The following is an 18,137-nucleotide window of genomic DNA, read 5'->3' as shown; positions in this document are numbered from 1 at the left end:
CAGCAGGCCTGGAAAATTCCTGAGACTATTGAGCTGATCCCCAAGAGGCCTAACCACGTCCTGTCTGTCCCCAAATACGAGCAGCGTTGGGCTAAAGATATCCCTGTAGACGCCATGGTGATAGTGGCAGCCACAAAAAAGGAACTAGCAGAGGAAAATCCTACTATTCATCCTCCTAACAAGGAGTCTAGGACTATGGATATATGTGGGAAGCACGTTTACGCTTCATCGACCTTCGCTCTCAGGTCTTTGAACTATATGGTGCACTTTACTAGATTGCAGAGAGATCTGATTAAAGAGCTGTCAGATACTCTTACAGGAGCAGTAGCCAAAGGAGTCTGAGGCAAGGTTACCTGTCAGCTTGCCACCTTTGAATTGATTTCTAACTCGTCCGTGAGGCTAATTGCCCACACAGCTGAAGGATGACGAGCAGTGGGTTCAGGCATAGCTATTAGGAGACATGCCGGGATGCGCTTGTGTGACTTTACGGAGCCATTTAAATTTTCGTTCGTCAACGCTCTGTTTGACTGATCATCCCTATTTGGACCCAAGGAAAAAGACACACTGGCCAGATACGAGAAAGATGGGAAGACACTCTCTGCTGTAGGCATACGCTTCTCCAGTCCACAGCGGTCCTACTCTAGGAACCAGAGAAGTGGGAGTCTGTGGTTCAACAAGTCCCAAGGGCCTTTACAGGACTCGCTCTGCAAGGACTTCACCCAGGGCAGGGGGGGTAACAGTGGAAGATGCCGTTCTGGAGGCAGAGGTGGCCCGCAGAACCATGGGCCCAGAGCTCCTTCTCTGGAAACTCTTAAAAATACTCCTGAACAGATTGTTTTCCTCTGGAGACAGTTGGGGGACAATTATCCCTGCACCAATCTGCCTGGCTACAAATGACATCAGACAAATGGGTGCAGGGGATCATTTCCAGAGGCTAACAACATACCTCTTTCAACAAATCCAAAAACACAAAAATGACTCCCGGACATTTCCGCCCAGTCACAGGGAAACAGCAGTCACAGAAATGCAAAAACTGCTCGAAAAGAGTCATCCAAGAAGTCCCACCAGGCCAGAGAGGATCCGGGTTTTACTCAAGATTCTTTTTAGTGCCCAATAAAACAGGAGACTGGAGACTCATCTTGGATCTCGGCCAGTTCAACAAGTCAGTTCAGCAAACCAAGTTCCGGATGGTCTCGGTACAGTCAATACTTACTTTCTTGGAAAAAGACTATTGGATGTGCTCTGTATATCTTCAGGATGCGTATTACCGTATAAAAATGGACAAATGCTCCAGAAAGTTCCTGCTCTTCCTTCTGGGAGCCGGTCGCTCAGTTCAGAGCACGGCCCTTTGGTCTCACCACAGCCCTTGGGGTGTTTACCAAATGTATGGCTGTGGTAGCAACTTATCTCAGACTACTGGGATTTCGAGTTTTTCCTTTTTTCAATGACTGGCTCCTTACTGCTACCATCAGGTGTCAACTCGTAAGGGCAAGGGATTATATCCTACATCTTTGCACTTCGTTAGGCATTACAGTAAATTATGAAAAGTCAAATCTGCAACCTACACAACAGCTGGAATTTATCGGAGCTCTGTTAAACGATTATGGGAATTGCTTCACTCCCAATAGAAAGGCTCCAAAAGATAAGATCACAAGTAAAACATATTATTCAGAACAGAAGTGTTCTACCAGACTCATCTTACAGGCAGTACGCATGATGGCAGCCTCTGTTACTCTAGTTCCCTTGTCCAGATTTCACATGCAGATTCTCCAATGGTTTCTGGCCTCCCAGTGGTCATTATTGAATCAGCTGATGTCGCATCACATCTTGATCTCCAGTTGCTGCAAACAAGACCTGTTTTGGTGACTCTATTCCAGCGACATCCTTTCGGGCAGTCTTTTCCTCCTTCCACAGCTCCAAGCCATAGTGACCATGGGTGATTCTCTGATTTGGGGGGGGGGGGGGGCATTATCTGGAAATGACAGTCCAAGGCACTTGGTCCCAACTGGAAGCCAATTTGCACATCAGTGTTCTAGAGATGAGGGCACTGCTCTTAGCATTGCAAGCATTTCAACATGCCCTTCCCCTGAGAACAGTGACAATTCAGACAGACAACATGTCTGTAGTCTGGTACATCAACAAACAAGGAGGAAACAAATCTTATCCACTTTGTCGAGAAGCCGTCAGAGTTTGGCAGTGGGCGATTTCTTCCAACTGCTTTCTCATGGGAACGCATATTCTGGGGAGCTCCAACATGATAACAGGCAAGTTGAGCAGAACTATTCTGATAGCTCACAACTGGTGTCTCTATCCTGTAGTGACAAAAAATATTTTCCACCACTGGGCCAACTTTGCTGCAGTCTGTTTCTATCCCCTCTGAAGAACAAGTGCAGCAGTTACTTTGCCCTGATCCCCCCTCTGGGGGAGTCAACCAGAGACACTCTTTTCCATGATTGGTCCCCTGGTCTCCTGTAAGCTTTCCCCCCCTACTCTTTCGATATCTCAGTTTCTAAAGAAAGCCAAGAGGTCAAAGAACACAATAATCTACATTGCCCCATTCTGACCTCGACAGGTTTGGTTTCCCTTCATTTGGCATCACCTACTTCGGAAACATTTGATTCTGGTCCCAGCTCCAGCTCTGTTTTCTAATCCAGAAGGAATGGTTCATCCGAACCTCCAACATCTCAAGCTCACTGCATGGCTTCTCCAGTTCCCATGATTGCCAGGCATTCTTCCCTTAACTCCGTGGTCTGATATCCCATCACAAAACGTTTTACTAGAAAGCTGTACCATAGTAAATCGGAAAAATTTGCTAGATGGGCTCTTAATTGACCCTTATGCAGCTCCTGTGGTAAAGTTTTGGATTTTCTGGCCGTTTTTTTGTCAGTCTGGTTCTTCAGCCTCTACCATTCGAGTACATCTGGCTGCAATATCTAACTTCAACATTGGTTTGGATGGTTCTTCACTTATGCCACATAAATTTTATAAGACCTTTTTGAAAGGAACCCTAATGTTAAGGCCTCCGTTTAAAGAACCCACTGTTCAAGGGATTTACACTTAGTCCTGCATTCTCTCACTTTATCCCCCTTTGAATCTTCAACTACTTGTTACTTTAAATTTCTGACATGGAAAATGTTTTTATTAGCTATTACTTCGGCCAGAAGAGTATAAGAAATTCAAGCTTTGTCCTGCAAGCCACCCTATTGAATATTAAAGCTTCCCTCAGGACTAATCCTTCCATTTTTGCCAAAAGTTGATTCGGAATCTAATATCAATCAAACCTTACACCTACCAGTCTTTTCCCCTAATTTCTCCAATAAAGTGGAATACTTCTACACTTACTAGACGTTCACAGGCAATTACGTTTTTACCGTCACAGAACAAAGGATATCAGAAAATCCAATCAGCTGTTTGTTGCCTTTTCCTCACTTTTTTTTTTTTTTTTTTTTTTTTTAGGTAACCCAGTTTCTAAAGTTACCTTAGCTAAATTGTTTAGAGATTGTACCATCTTTCTTTATAATTCAAAGGGTTTTCAACCACCACATCCTGTGAAAGCTCATTCAGCTAGAGCTGTAGCGGCTTCTGTAGTTTTTCATGCTAGAGCTTCTTTAGATGACATTTATGCAGCAGCTAGTTGGACTTCTCCTCGTACTTTTACTACTCATTGCAAACTGGACCAGGTCGCTAGGGGGTGTGCATCATTCGGTTCCATGGTGTTCTGGTATATTCTGTCATGAGACCTCCCAAGATTCAGGTAGCTAGGGACCGTATCTCACAGTCAAGAATTACATGAAGATTGACAACATTAGGTAAAGAAGTTGTGTCTTACCATAACGTTCCATCTGTGTTGTTGATCTTCACTAAATCCTTGACTTTCCCCACCTCCTTTCCCGGCCTAAGACTGTTAGTGGACCAAATGTATCCTAAGACTGGCTTCATAATTGGGACACAGATCTGGTCTCTTATTGTTGTTTATTATCCGACTGTCACTATTATATGCAAACTCGATCTGAGGTAATTTAGAGAGGAGCATTATGGGTTAGAGCCTAGCTTGAGAGTTTTGGGAGGCGTGAGCTGAAGTAAATGGCCGAGTCTGTTCCAAGAGACTACAGTAAAGGATATTGTGAAGGCTGATAACACATGGAACGTTATGTAAAGACATAACTTCTTTTTAATGCTTAACTGTATGTTTGTTAAAACACAATTTCTGATCTGATGTTGTCTTTTTCATTCTTCCTCACCAATGGGTTTGGATCCGACTCTGCTGCATTCATTAGACTTCAGATCCAGCTCTCAACCTCCTCCCTCTACCCTTAATGCTGTATTGCATCACAAACCTCTCAGATCGTTTGCCACCATTGTGGTTAGACATAAGTTTACTCTCAAGCTGTAAGTGATTATTTTTTTGAGTTAAAATTTTCGGTTAGTCCTAGTTCTCACTTCTCTTTCTTCTGTATCCTTTTACTTCCATTTTTTTCCTTTTGCTGGGCGTTTAGGAGTTGGTGTAGTTAGTGTTTTATGTTGGGGTTCCTATTGTGTGATCGAAAATTGTAAACGGCGAACGCGTATTGAGCGAACCCGATTGGTCAAAACGTCATGTGCTTAACACGGAAATTGCCATAGGGAATATTTTCCCTTTACTTCAATGCAGTGTGATCTTGGAGTAGGAATATTTAAGTAGCGGGGGTGTGGGGGGTGCAGGGGGGCTTGCCCCCCTGCCTACAGCGTTTAGGTAAGTATATATTTTTATTTTTTTTTTACTATATTTTCGAAATTTCAAACATCGCTCATATGATGTTCGATGTTTGAAACTTTCGAAAATATAATATAGACCCTTTATATTGTCCTGTATCTTTTAATCTTCTACTTCAAAAAACAAGTAATCTACGTGGTATCCCTGAAGTCTCAAAACAACCCACTAAAGTGTAGTGGGTCTAAAGCAAAACAGTATAAGAAACTTCTCTGTGTGGAAGATTTTCAGTCCATATATTTCTAGTTAATCACTGTATATTAATCAGATCAGACAATAGTAGTAGAAGTAGCGAACGTAAACTCGTCAAGTCAAGAAGTAATAATATAAAATATATAATTCTACAGCATTACTAAGTATTCAAAAGTAATCCAAGCAAGGCAGGCAGTCTGTTTCCAGTCGAAAATCCTTTATTAAGTACACAGACAAGCGATCCAAGTAAAACAAAAAGAGAGTAATAATTTCCTCAAGTTTTCTAAATATATATATATACTTTTTATCAGGCATGGGAGTGGTTTATTGTGCTGTAAAACAGTGTTATTGGTACACACATTAAATTCACATCCCTTCTCCCCATCAGTGTGACATTCGAGCTGGTCCTCCCTGCCTTGCTTGGATTACTTTAGAATACTTAGTAATGCTGTAGAATTATATATTTTTTATTATTACTTTTTGACTTGAGTTTACGTTCGCTACTTCTACTACTATTGTCTGATCAGATTAATATACAGTGATTAACTAGAAATATATGGACTGAAAATCTTCCACACAGAGAAGCTTCTTATACTGTTTTGTTTTTAATCTTCTACTTCAGTACTTCCTGTCAAATACTGTCGTTGGTATATTTTCCTTACCTTTTTAGGTAGGCATAACGCACCATAGCTGGTATTACTTACTGTTTTTTTTAGATTAATCTGTTGTTGGTCTCCTTCAAAAACGAAAAATACTCTCTCTATTTTTTTTTTTTTTTTTTTTTTTTTTTTTTTTGTTAGACTTGTAGGGTTGTCTTATTTTTTCTGTAGTCACCTATGTCTGAGAAACAAAAAGGGTAGGGGTATACCTGCTTGAAGTAGTAGTCTGGAACTGCCTGTAGGTTCCCTGCTGTTGGGATCTTTCATTCTCACTTACAGGTGGGGCATGGCTTCATTCATGCCCCTTTTAGATGGGGGAATCTTTTCTCTTTATCCACATGGGGGTCTTGCCTCAGTCCTCCTTAGGGAAAGTTTCTATCCTATTCAGATCCATTGTGGGATCCTGCTCCTTTCCATTTTACAGGGATTGGCTGTTACCTGTGCCCAGAAGAGGTGGAGAGTGAGTGGTGCACCTTTACGGGTTAGTTTCTTTGCCCTTTATCCTGAAAAGATGTGGTCATCACAACCTTGCAACCCTATAATCTTTGCATGGACAGGGCAGATAGGTGGATAAAAGCCTGTCATTCGAGGTTGTCTTGTAATCCAGCGGCATCAGTTACAGCTCCTCATCCTTTTGTTGAGGCCAGGGGGCAATGTTGCAACTCTAGCCTCATCTTTCTGATGCTGAGAACCCACAGTTGGTTACCTGGGTAAGTGCATGTTAGAGGGCTTCTACCATGAATTTACTTAATGGTTTCACTGGTGCAGCTTCTCTCAGATGACGCTTTGTTACATTTCTGGGTTTTATTATTGATGGGGGCTGCTTAATTGAGCTGCTTCCTTTCTGGATCCCTGGTCACCTCTGTCTTTGAGTTATGGGAAAGAAGCAGGATTCTCATCCAGGCTTTACCCGATGTGGCACCGCTTTTCTTTGATCTGCCTTCACCCCCCCCCCCCAACCAAAAAAGCCTTTGTTACCCTATTTAAGGAGGGTGTTCTGACTCCAGAGTTGAGGCAGGAGTTCAGGTTTCTCCATTTTGGTCTGGGAGAAGCCTGTTACATGGAGCAGGTCTTGCATTATCTGGGTGGTGTGATAGACTGATTCCAGGAGTCTGCTGACATGTTGAATCCACCCACCGTTGTTTAGAGAAGTTATCTCTCTCCTGGCTTAGGGTTTTTTTCCTTGGCCTTAGCAGATGTGGACTGTCAACTGAATAATCAAAAAGAGCCCAACCTGGCACCTCCAATTATTTCTCTTGTTTAGTCAAATGGAAGGGAGCACGCCATCCTCTGTGATTAGCCTTTTGTGGCAGATACCCATAGGCTGTTATTTATAGTAAGAATAAGCATGTATTTTTGTTTATTAATTTATTTGTTTATTAATTTATTTATTTTAGACAGGATAACAATTTTGTAACTACTATATTTACTGATTACTATTTTTTAACTCCAGGAAGAGAATGAGAAGAAGAGTCATCACAAGGACCATTCAGATAGTGAATCCACATCTTCAGATAAGTATGTGGATATTGTTCTTCATTCACAAACAACCTTTGAAACTTAGTCATTAATGATTTCTTACAACTGTATTTTTCTGTATATTTTCAGTTGTGGTAGAAAAAAGAAAGTTCCTTTCAAAACAATCAAGTTTGGGACTAATATTGACCTTTCCGATGATAAAAAGTAAGTGCAAGCTGTTAAAGATTTTTTTTTTTTTGCTAATTTGTGAAGGAGTCTATGGGTCTTGTACATATTTATTTTTAGTTTGTGCTTCAATTGCGTTCCTGTTCATTGTAATTAGTCTTTTTGCTTTTATTTTAAGAATATTTTTCATCATTCGGCTCTGCACACCGAAAAGCTTTTGTAGTATTTGGGAAAGGTTGTCCGCAATGATATCAGAATTGCATTGCATATATTTCTGTTATACAGAACTTGTTGAAAAAAATCACATTAGAAAAATGACATAGGTGACTTGTATTGACTCCCTTAACTGCCGTGTGTTTATAAAGATTTGTTTATCACTAATAAGTGTTTTAATTTTCTTTGATGTATTACTCTACACTCACCTCATGGAAATTGTGCTCAAAAACAATTTCATTCTTTTTAACAACAAAATCTTTCTACAACAAGAAGGGGTAGCTATGGGATCGGCATGTGGTAGTCTATATGCCAATATAGTTGAGACAGTGGGGAAAAAAATTCCTTTTTCCCTCGAGTTTCTGTGGTTACATCAAACACTATACTCTGTCTGGATGGATATCTTTATTTTATGGGATGGACCTGCGTTATTAATTAATGAATGTATTACTTATATTAATTCCACCACAGAATTTTTAGTTTACTTATACACATCATTTAGATGAAATTTCCTTCCTTGACATTGTTCTTGCTAAGGATTATCAAAATAAGAAATTTATATCAAAAAATCTTCAGAAAAGAGACTTATTTGAATTCTTTACTCCAGTATTCAAGTTCTCATCCACTGAAACAGAAGAAGGCTATAGTGAAGGGACAATTTGTGCATGCTGCACGAATGGTGTCTATTATGGAAGATGTTTTTGTCTGAATGTGATACACTGAAGTATGTGTTTCGGAAAAGAGGATATCTTGCTAGTTTTGTCATGGAGATTTTACTTGAAGTTGTTAATAAAAGTTATCTACCTTTGCTAGGAATAGATTTAGGACACTAGAGCTCTAACACAAATACCGACATTTTTATTCAAGCCACTACTTCAGGTATTAGTGACTACAGGACTTCCTTAATAACCGTCTTTTCTTCCGACAGCATTGCAGTAAAACAAATACTTAATAAGAATCGGTCCATCCTAAGACAAGATTAAGCTGTTAGACCCTTCATTTATATAGTTCCAACCATAGTTTACAAGAAGGGTAGGAACCTAAAAAATGTATTTGAAACAAACTAAAGTGAACTTAAGCACAAACTTGGATATATGAACAAACGTGGAATGTACCACTTTTGCAAATACATTAAGGGGACTCTTTTAACATCAACAATATTATTTTTTAAAATTCATCATCGATGTAACTGTAACTCTTGAGTGATTTGTTGTGCTGTTTGTAACCAGTGTTGCTGTTTTTATAGGTTCATAGGTAGATACTAGGCTATCTGCCCTAGGGTATTTATAAGCCTAGCCTGAGTGTATTTGGCTTTCGCCTCCCTATTAGATTAGCCTACTGTGCCTCTGTATAGTAGGGCACGGAAGGTAGCCTTTTAAGATTAGTTTACCGTGCCTCTGTCGAGCAGGGACACAGAAGAGATCCCAGGGGTGAATTTGCGATTTCCCATCCACACATCCAGATTTCGCTTGAAGAGGGTCAGCGAGGGTCTATGTCTAACATGAATTGGTATTTTATTCCAGAGTGAGGGGAGCCTCTGGGAAATGAATCTGTCTCTCCAGCATGTCCTATTTATTTTTGTGCTGAAGTTTAAGTCCCTGGAGCGTGTAGCTCTAAGGGATTTGGATTTTTTGAGGTGGAGCATGTCCATTAATTCTGGGTTAGACATGGCTTTGTACGTCAGGTATAGATCGCCTCTGAGTAGGTGGCAAGCAACTGAGTAGAGCTGGAGTTTCTGTAGTCTAGCTGCATAGGACATCTGTTTGTAGCCCATGATCCTCTTGGTGAGGTACTTTTGGGGTCTCTCCAGTTGGTGCAGGTGTCGAGTAAGGTACATCCCAAAAGGGGCATTGTATTCAATTATGGGCCTGATGAGTGACGAGTAGAAGGGCACAATGACCTCTCTTGATCTAGATGCAAACCCTTTCATGATAAGGTGGGCTATATATAGAAGGTCTTTCTAACCACTTTGGCAACGTGATTATCAAAGGAGAGATTGCTATCTATGTTGGTCCCCAAATTTCTAATTACTTCTTCCATACTTAATGAATTGCCACCTATGTGGTAATTTGTGGGCACTTTGTTTTTCTCAAAGGGGATGACTATGCACTTTTTAGCATTTAGCTTGAGGCCGTGGTTCTGGCACCAAGCATCCGTCTCCGTGAGACCTTTTTGGAGGATGCTTCTGTCAGCTGGAGAGTCGATTATGGCTCCCAGTTTGCAGTCATCTGCGAACTTTGTCAGCCATAGCCCCCCCCCCCCTCGTGTTAGCCTGAACCTCAGAGAAGTATATACCGAATAAGAGAAGTCCCAGAACTGAGCCTTGTGGGACGCCACCTGGTTTGGATTCGGACGTGACACCTGCGAGTCTGACCATGTGGGTTCTATCCCTGAGCCGGTTTGCAACCCATCTTGTGATATAGGGGTTGATATTTAAGCTGGTAAGCTTATTTATGATGCCCGAGTGGGGTATTGTGTCGAAGGCTTTTGCGAGGTCCAGGTAGGCTCTGTGGACTACCTTGCCCTCATCTATGGCTTTGGTAACTGTTTCAAAGAAATCAACTAGGTTTAAGAGGCAAGATCTGCCCTTAAAGCCGAATTGGGTAGGGTCCAGTGTCTGGAGGCTCCCAATGTCTTTGTTTACGAGTTCCATGATAATACGCTCTATAGCTTTACAGACCAGACTAGTCAGGCTTATGGGGCAATAGTTCCCGGGGTCTGTTGTCGCGCCACCTTTGTGGAGTTGGACCATTGTAGCTGTACGCCATTCTTTGGTTACATATCCTGTAGTAAGGCTAAGTTTGAACAGTGACTTAATGTGAGGGTTCAGTTCTTCTTGGAGCTCGTGTAAGACACAGCCTGGGACACCATCCAGTCCCATAGATGCTGTGTTTTTTGCTTTGGAGAGGGCAGCTTTCACCTGTGCATCTGTGATGTCAGGGAGGTTGCATTCAGGTGGGATAGGCATTTGCTCCTTTGAGCGGGAAGGGGGGGAGAAGTTAGCACTGAATCTGTCTGCCAGGATGTTGGTTATGTCTGTAGGTTCGGTATATTTTGTACCGTTATGCAACAATTCAGAGCATATCTGGGAGTTTAGACCCATATTCCTGACATAACTAAAGAAGGCCTTGTGATTATCTTTACTGTCTTTGGCAATTTTTCTTTCGAAACTGGCCTTTGATGATTTTATGAGGGATCGTAGTTCTTGCTAATACTGATCAGAGATGCCTTCCCCTTTTGGGATTTTGCTCTGTCATGTAGTAGCTTCCTCCTTCTGTTGTATAGCTTATTTATGGCCGGGGTCCACCAGACAAGTCTACTGTTTTTGGAGGAGTGAGTCTTGGTTTTATTTGGGATAGCACGAACCATGCATTCCTGCAGGTGCTCATAGAATGCAGTTGTAAAGGATTCTGCAGATTGGGCTGTATTATCCTCTGGCCCGGGGGCTTTGAAGGATTCTACCTCAGTCTTGAGAAGTGTGAAGTTAGCTTTTGAGAAATTCTTTACAGTGATTTCCTTGGCTGGGGGAGGGGACGGGATATGGATGTCCAGGGAAATTAGTTTATGGTCTGATCTTACCAGTGAGGGGTTTGCCTTTGGTGTGGAACATAGAGTCCCCATGTTGGTGATGACCAGGTCCAATATGTTCCCTCTTGTGGAAGTGGTGATCAGTTGTTCCATCGCGTTAGAGTTTATAAATTCAAGGAACCGTTGGGCGAGGGTGTTTGGGCCTGAGTAGTTTTCCCAGTCAATGTTTGGGTAGTTGAAGTCACCCAATAACATAGTGTTTGGAGAGACCTTCATATTCTCCAGTGTTCTCAGGGATGCCAAGTGGGGTTCCTGTGAAAGGGAGGGTGATCTGTAGCAGGCTACAAACTGAAAGGCAGTTTTGCCCGTTGTTAGTTGCACATGGATGGTTTCCGATGCTTCGTGCAGTGCCACTAACCTGGAGGTGTAGGTATCTTTGATGAATATAGATACTCCCCCTCCTTTTGTGCTTCGGTCCTAGTTTTGGGGCTAAAAAGCATTGTATGAGTTATAACTTGGTAGTGCTGGGGTGCTCTCAGGAGCCTTGAACCAGGTTTCTGTTACTGCACAGACATCGATTTCCTCCATACTGAGGAGAGCCTCGAGTGTGTGCATCTTGAGGTTTTTAGACTTCTGGCATTGAGTAGCATTACCTTAAGTTTTTTTATCCTTGGGTTGTCTATGGAGGTGTGTTTGTCCTTTGAGCCTTGCCTAAAAAAGGCACTATGGGGGTGGCAAGAGCCTTGGTCAGTATATGAAAGCCTAAGGGTGACAGGTGCAAGCCGTCCCTAGCGAAGCAACGTGGCTTGTCGAGCATGTCATCCCAGGCTGACAGACACTGGACCTCCTTTTAATGTCACCAATACTTTAGCCAATTGTTGAAACTGATCATTTTTGTCTTAATACTGTAGTATCATTCTTGGTGAGGGCAAGATGCTACTCAAGGTCAGGGTCATACCAGCCTGGGCTACATGATCAGAGAGCTCCTCTATGTCTCTTTTCATGTAGTCCAGGGAGGTACGTCTCAGGTCATTCTGGACAATGATGGAGTCATATTTGTACTTGCTTTGGAGTGACTTGAGTGCTTACGTTATGTGGCGGATCCTGGCACCCGACAGGCAGCTTACAGTGACCTTCTCCTTGTTCAGTCTGGTGAGCGGGACGTCAGTGTGCCGGACAATAGAGTCCCCTATAACGAGTGTATTTGGTGTGCTGTTTAGCCTTAAGGGCTGTGACTGTGAGGCACACTGACTTTGTGAGATATGTGATTTGTGGGTATTGTTGAGGGGTGGCTGTTGCTTGGATATCTGCTTTGGAGGTTTTTGCTGCTTAGGCAGATTTTTATTTAGAGCCTCCAAGTATGTTTTTGTGTGTTTGTGTTGGGTATGCAGATGCAATAGGTCTATGTGAGACTGGATTTGTGGTGCGAGTGATTACCTTTTCCTCCTTACTGACTGTGCCAGTCTTGGGTTGAGAGAGCTCTGCCTCCAGTTTGGCTGTGTAACTGCATCTGTCACATGTATTAGAGCTTGTTGGAAGGAGGAGAGGGTTGTCTGTGTACATAAGGCAATTGTAACATTGCCTCAAAATTCCCAGATTCACCAGCTGGACTGGAGAGTAACCCTGAAACTGACCCTTGGACATACCAGATTAGTATAGGGAAATGGTTGTTCACTGATCAGATTAGTAAGGGAACTGATTTTACACTTGATCAGGAAGGACCAATCGGGAGCCTAGTACTTATGAGAAGTCTAGGATGGTGTAGTGCTTTAGTTAGTTAGTGTTTCCTTATAAGAACTGAGCAAGTGCAGGGCTTTAGAAAGAGAATAGAGTACTTACTTTGAGAGTTTGAACAGTTCTAAGGGAAAAATGAAGAGCAGACTTTGTGGAGCCTGGAATAGTTTAAACCTGTTTAGGCGGCACTGCCCGACGCTGCTCAGTGCGCAGACCCGCGCAAAAAGAGATTTGTAGGGTTTTAAGAGATAGTATATTGGTAAAACTGACAGGAAACAAAAAAAACGCATTTATGAGCACCTCTATGAGATTAAAACAAAAAAGTTAACCGATGCTTTGAGCGAACACATAGTGAACAATGAAGAACGTATGTTTAATTTTTTTTGTAATAGATAGTATAAGGACAGACGTTAGAGGTGGAGCATGGTCCGTACTCTTAGAAAAGAGAGAGCTTTACTGGCAGCTACACTTTGGTGCAGGTAACTGGCCAGGATTAAATGAAAATATTTCCATCAGCTCCCTTTTAAAGCTCAAAGCATTAGATAGATAAATTACATGGTATTATACATTTTAAATATTTTTTATACACTTTTTAATACTGTAATTTATACATGTCTGCATATTTATATTCCATTTTAATAGTGAACAAACTATTTTATATAGCATATTTATTTCATTCAACTGTTTTACTGCATTTTAATGTTATGTCTTTAAGGGGGGGTGTCTTCTTTCATTTCATGATTATGATGCCTTCCACATGTCTTTATAAGTGGGACTTTACAATTTTATTGTATCTGATGAAGTTCCAGTGTTCTGGGGCAAAAGCGCTCATTTTTACGTGGATTTAATAAAGCTGTGTTTGCACTTGGACTATTTCTGGATCAATTTTTTTTTTCTGGCTTTAATAAGCATTCTGCTACCTCAGTGTGGATTTTAGCTGTCCTGTTTTGCACTTGGACCACTCCTGAATTGATTTTTTGGCTTGAACAAGCATTCTGCAACTTCAGTGGGGATTTTAGTTGCCCTGTTTGGCTTTGTCTTTTGAGCTACTTTTTTCTTTGTATTTATAGTTTTAATTTTCTACAATTTTGTTAGGTGTTACCACTCTTAGCCTTCACCCAAATTTTTATGTAATTCTATAATTTAAATAGTTTATGTGGGCACTGTCCTTTTCCTGAAAACATTTAATGTTAAGTTGTCAATCTCGCCTTCATTCTTGCTTGATGGGTTCGGAGCCGATCCTCGGCTCCGACTCGGCACTTGCTAAGCTCGAGAGTCACTTTTACCAGCTCGAGGCAGCCCCATATCCCATGATGCAAGGCGGTAAGTACCCAGATCTCGTTTGCCGCTTCGCTGATGAGGTCCTCCTTTTACCAGCTCCTGGTAAGTGAATTGTTACTTTACTATTTTAGCCCCTTTCTTAAAAAAAAACCTTAAAATTATTAGTTTTAACTTAGTTTTAGTCCCTTTCTGACAGAAAATTTCCCTGTCTCCTCATAACTTTCAGTTAGACTTTCACCCATCCCACCCCCCACCCCCCTGTTAGGGTGTGTGTGTGTGTCTGTTATTGATATATTTAATTTAATTTCTTGGACTGGTGTTGTGTGTGTGTTTTGTTCACCATGTCTAAAGAAAGGGTCTCAGGCTTTAAGAAGTGTGACTCGTGCTGTCAGAAGATGTCTCTGACAGACGGTCACACTTCTTGCCTTTACTGCCTGGGGCCTCTTCACCTGCAGGACTCCTGTGCTATATGTCATTCTTTTAGCCAGAGAGTCCTGCAGGAAAGAAGAAATAAATTGATTTTGAGGGGCCTTCTTAAGCCGGAGGGCTCTCCGGCTAAGTCGGCCCCATCTAAGACTTCTAAGTCTTCCAAGGTCCAGGCTTCTGTGTCCAAGCCTGTGGCCTCGGCTCCGACTCATTCAGAGTCGAGATCGGCTCCGGCTGGAGCCGATTCTGGGTTACCTAAACCTTCGGCACCGATGGCTATCGGTGCCGACTCTGGTTCGACCACTTCGGTGTCGGCTCCGATCAGTTCCGACCACCATGTGGCCCAGGCATCGGTGTCGGCTCCGACACCCTTACTTTTATGGCCGTATCGGCTCCGGCTGGAGCCGATGCATCGAAGCAACCTGTCAGTGCCGATAAGTCGTCGGCTCCGACAGTTTCTGTGGTTTCGTCGGCTCCAATGGTTCCTTCGAGGAAGAGGTCTAGGTCCCCTTCCTTGGAGCCGATACTTTCGGCTCCGGCTTCGCCTCTCCTCTCGGAGCGGAGCCATCGGAGCCGATCTTCAAGGTCATCCAGGCTTTCTGACCATGATTTGGAGAGAGTGGTCAGTAGATTACTAAAGTCACAGGCACTGGCCCAAATGCTACATAGTCCGTCTCAGCAGACGACTATTAGTCCACACCCCATTGCAGTTCCTCCTTCGACTCTACCCCAGAGTTTGGAGTTGGAGTCTTCGGGAATGGTTTCTGCTATGGCTGAGGGACAGATACCCCTTCTGCTCCTTCAGCCTCTACTCTTATCTCCTCTTTGAGACCTTCCTTAGAGGGATTCGGTGGCCGGGCTTCCCTGGTCTCCTCCGAGGGGGTGAGTGGCATCGGACCCTTGTCCGAGCCCGCTCTTCCCTTGGAGCCTCGGCCTTGGTGAGCTCGGCTCCGACATCTGCCTCGGAGCCTTCCTTCTCGGTGGGTCCTGGAGTTCCTAGTTCTTCGGAGCGGGTTCTCTCAGACCTTCCTGGGAGGGGAGCCTTCGAGGTGATGAAGAGTGTGCTGGCCACTGGTCTCAGCCAGCAGTCTGTTCCCTTAGCTCCTCCCTCTATGGTGCCTGTTGACATCTCTGCCACTTCTCTTGCTCCAGGACCCAGAGATCCTCCGCCTCAGGTTTCCCCACTGGGAATATCCCCCTCTTCCGAGGATTCTCCTGATTTGTCGGGAGATCCTCCGCGGAAGAGGACATGTAAGAGGAAACATGTAGACTCCCCCGAGTCTATCACTTCAGATACTGACTTAGATGAGTCAGAGGGATCCCCAAGATCCCCCTCTGAGGATGTCTCCTTCTCAGACATCCTAGAACTCCTTAGACAGAGGGGAAGCTGGCCCACCAATAATCCCTCTGAGGATGAGTCAGTATACAAGGAGGCGTTTGGATCTCGGCCCTCCACCTCCTGGGTGTCTCCGCCTTTCGACCCCCTTATGCAGGTTATTGCTCGAAAGGCGTGGGCTGCTCCTGACTCTGTAGAGCCAGTCCCTAGGAGGCCTTCTAAATTTATTACTGCCCCGTCGGACAAGCAATTCCTTACAAAAGGTGTCCCCGCTGATGCCATGGTGGTGGCGGCTGCCACAAAGAAGGAACTTGCAGATCCTTCCGTACCTGTCCATCCTCCTAATAAGGACTCTAGGACCATGGATAGATATGGTAAGCGGATGTTTTCTTCAGCGACCTTTGCTATGCGTTCGCTGAATTACCTATGTCACTTAACCAGACTCCAAAGGGATATTCTTAAGGAGCTAGGTGAAGTTGTGCAGGATCCTACAGCTGCAGGGGCTCAGGAAAAAATTGCTTCGCAGCTAGGAACCCTTAACTCCATTGCAAACTCCTCCATGCGGCTGATATCATATGCTGCTGATGGAGCGAGTAGGGCCGCAGGTACAGGTGTGGCTCTTAGACGCCAAGCCTGGATGCGGCTATGTAATTTTGCAGATCCCTTTAAGGCGTCCTTCACAAACTCTCTCTTTGATGGGTCAGCTTTGTTTGGCCCTCAAGTGAAGGAAACGTTGACCAGGTGTGAGCAGGACGGCAAAACTCTTTCTGCCGTTGGAGTCCGTTTTTCCACCCCTTCTAGACCTTATCCCAAAGGACAGAAGGGTGGCAAAATGTGGTTCCACAAATCCCAAGGAGTCACGCCGGATTCACGTGGTCAGTTTACCCCTAGAGGCAGAGGGGGTAACAACAACAGACGCCGCTCTAGAGGCAGAGGGGGTCCACAAAACCAGGGAAACAGAGAGTCTCTCTCTGACAAGCCCTTTCAGCATCCCTGAGATGTTGCCCGGCTGTCCCTCCTTGGAGGCAGTCGGGGGAAGACTATCGCTGTACCCAGAAGCCTGGCGTTCTCTCACTCAAGACAGATAGGTACAGTCGATCATGTCCGAGGGTTACAAAATTCCTTTCGAGGAAAGTCCTTTCTATCCCTCAAATTCCCTTCCAGACGTACCACCCGGTCTAAGGGAAATTGCAGAGTTAGAAGTCTCAAAACTACTGCAAAAAAGAGCCATTCAGCCAGTTACAACAGACCATTCAGAGCCGGAATCTACTCAAGGTTCTTTTGGTCCCCAAAAAGACGGGAGACTGGAGACCAATATTGGATCTCAGCAGACTCAACAAGTCTGTGAGGAAGACAAGATTCCGAATGGTCACTCTTCAGTCGATTCTGCCCTTCTTGCAGAAGGACAACTGGATGTGCTCAATAGATCTTCAGGATGCGTACTATCACATAAAAATTCACAGACGCTCCAGGAGATTTCTCCGCTTTCGGCTGGGGTCCAGTCATTTCCAGTTCAGAGCCCTGCCCTTTGGTCTCACTACAGCCCCCAGAGTGTTCACCAAATGCATGGCAGTGGTCACGGCTCACCTGAGACGTCAAGGATTCCAGGTGTTTCCGTATCTCGACTGGCTCCTTTCAGCCACCACCAGGCATCAGCTTGTTCAAGCCAGGGATTACACAATAAATCTTTGTTCTCATTTGGGCATCTCGATCAACTTCGAAAAGTCATCCTTATCGCCCTGCCAGTCTATTACTTTCATAGGAGCAAACTTAAACACTATTCGGATGTCAGCTACCCTTACAGATCAAAGAGTTTCAGACATTCAAACTCACGTCAGGATCATTCTAGCCAACAAGAAAGTACAGGCCAGAATGGTTCTAAAGGTATTAGGCCTCATGGCTGTGGCCATTACTCTTCTTCCCCTTGCTCGCTTCTACATGCGCCTTCTTCAGTGGATGTTGTTCACTCAGTGGTCTTACCAACAACTTCCAATGCGTCACCAAATTCTGGTGACACAGATTTGCAAAAATCATCTTGCTTGGTGGATCACTTCTCCCCAGATTCACCAAGGCAGACACTTTGTACCCCCATCCCCGGTAGCCACTGTCACCACGGATGCCTCCCTGATCGGGTGGGGGGGTCATTATCAGGGCAGGATGGTTCATGGGACGTGGCAACCATTCGAGTACCACCTGCACATAAATGTCCTAGAGATGAGAGCAGTGCTTTTAACGTTGCAAGCCCTCAACAACTTTCTTCTTGTAGGGACAATTGCAGTCCACACAGACAACATGTCTGTAGTTTGGTATATCAACAAACAGGGCGGGACCAAGTCCTACCCCTTGTGTCGAGAAGCGCTCAGACTTTGGCAAT

General features: G+C 43.8%; 1 protein-coding gene across 1 annotated transcript in view; it reads left to right on the top strand.

The window, feature by feature from the left end:
* The window catches only part of KDM6A (lysine demethylase 6A), a gene marked incomplete in the record, with an annotated part of 3,528,619 nt that overhangs the window by 3,001,757 nt on the left and 508,725 nt on the right, over positions 1-18,137 (top strand). Inside the window, 2 exon segments of the mRNA XM_044072373.1 lie at positions 7,055-7,119; positions 7,210-7,284. Of these exon segments, the coding sequence (XP_043928308.1) occupies positions 7,055-7,119; positions 7,210-7,284 (140 nt within the window).

The sequence above is a fragment of the Protopterus annectens genome, chromosome 5.part0 (genome assembly GCF_019279795.1).
Source record: "Protopterus annectens isolate FY-2018-M chromosome 5.part0, PAN1.0, whole genome shotgun sequence".
Taxonomy (NCBI): domain Eukaryota; kingdom Metazoa; phylum Chordata; order Ceratodontiformes; family Protopteridae; genus Protopterus; species Protopterus annectens.
This window is presented reverse-complemented; position numbering and strand designations above follow the sequence as displayed.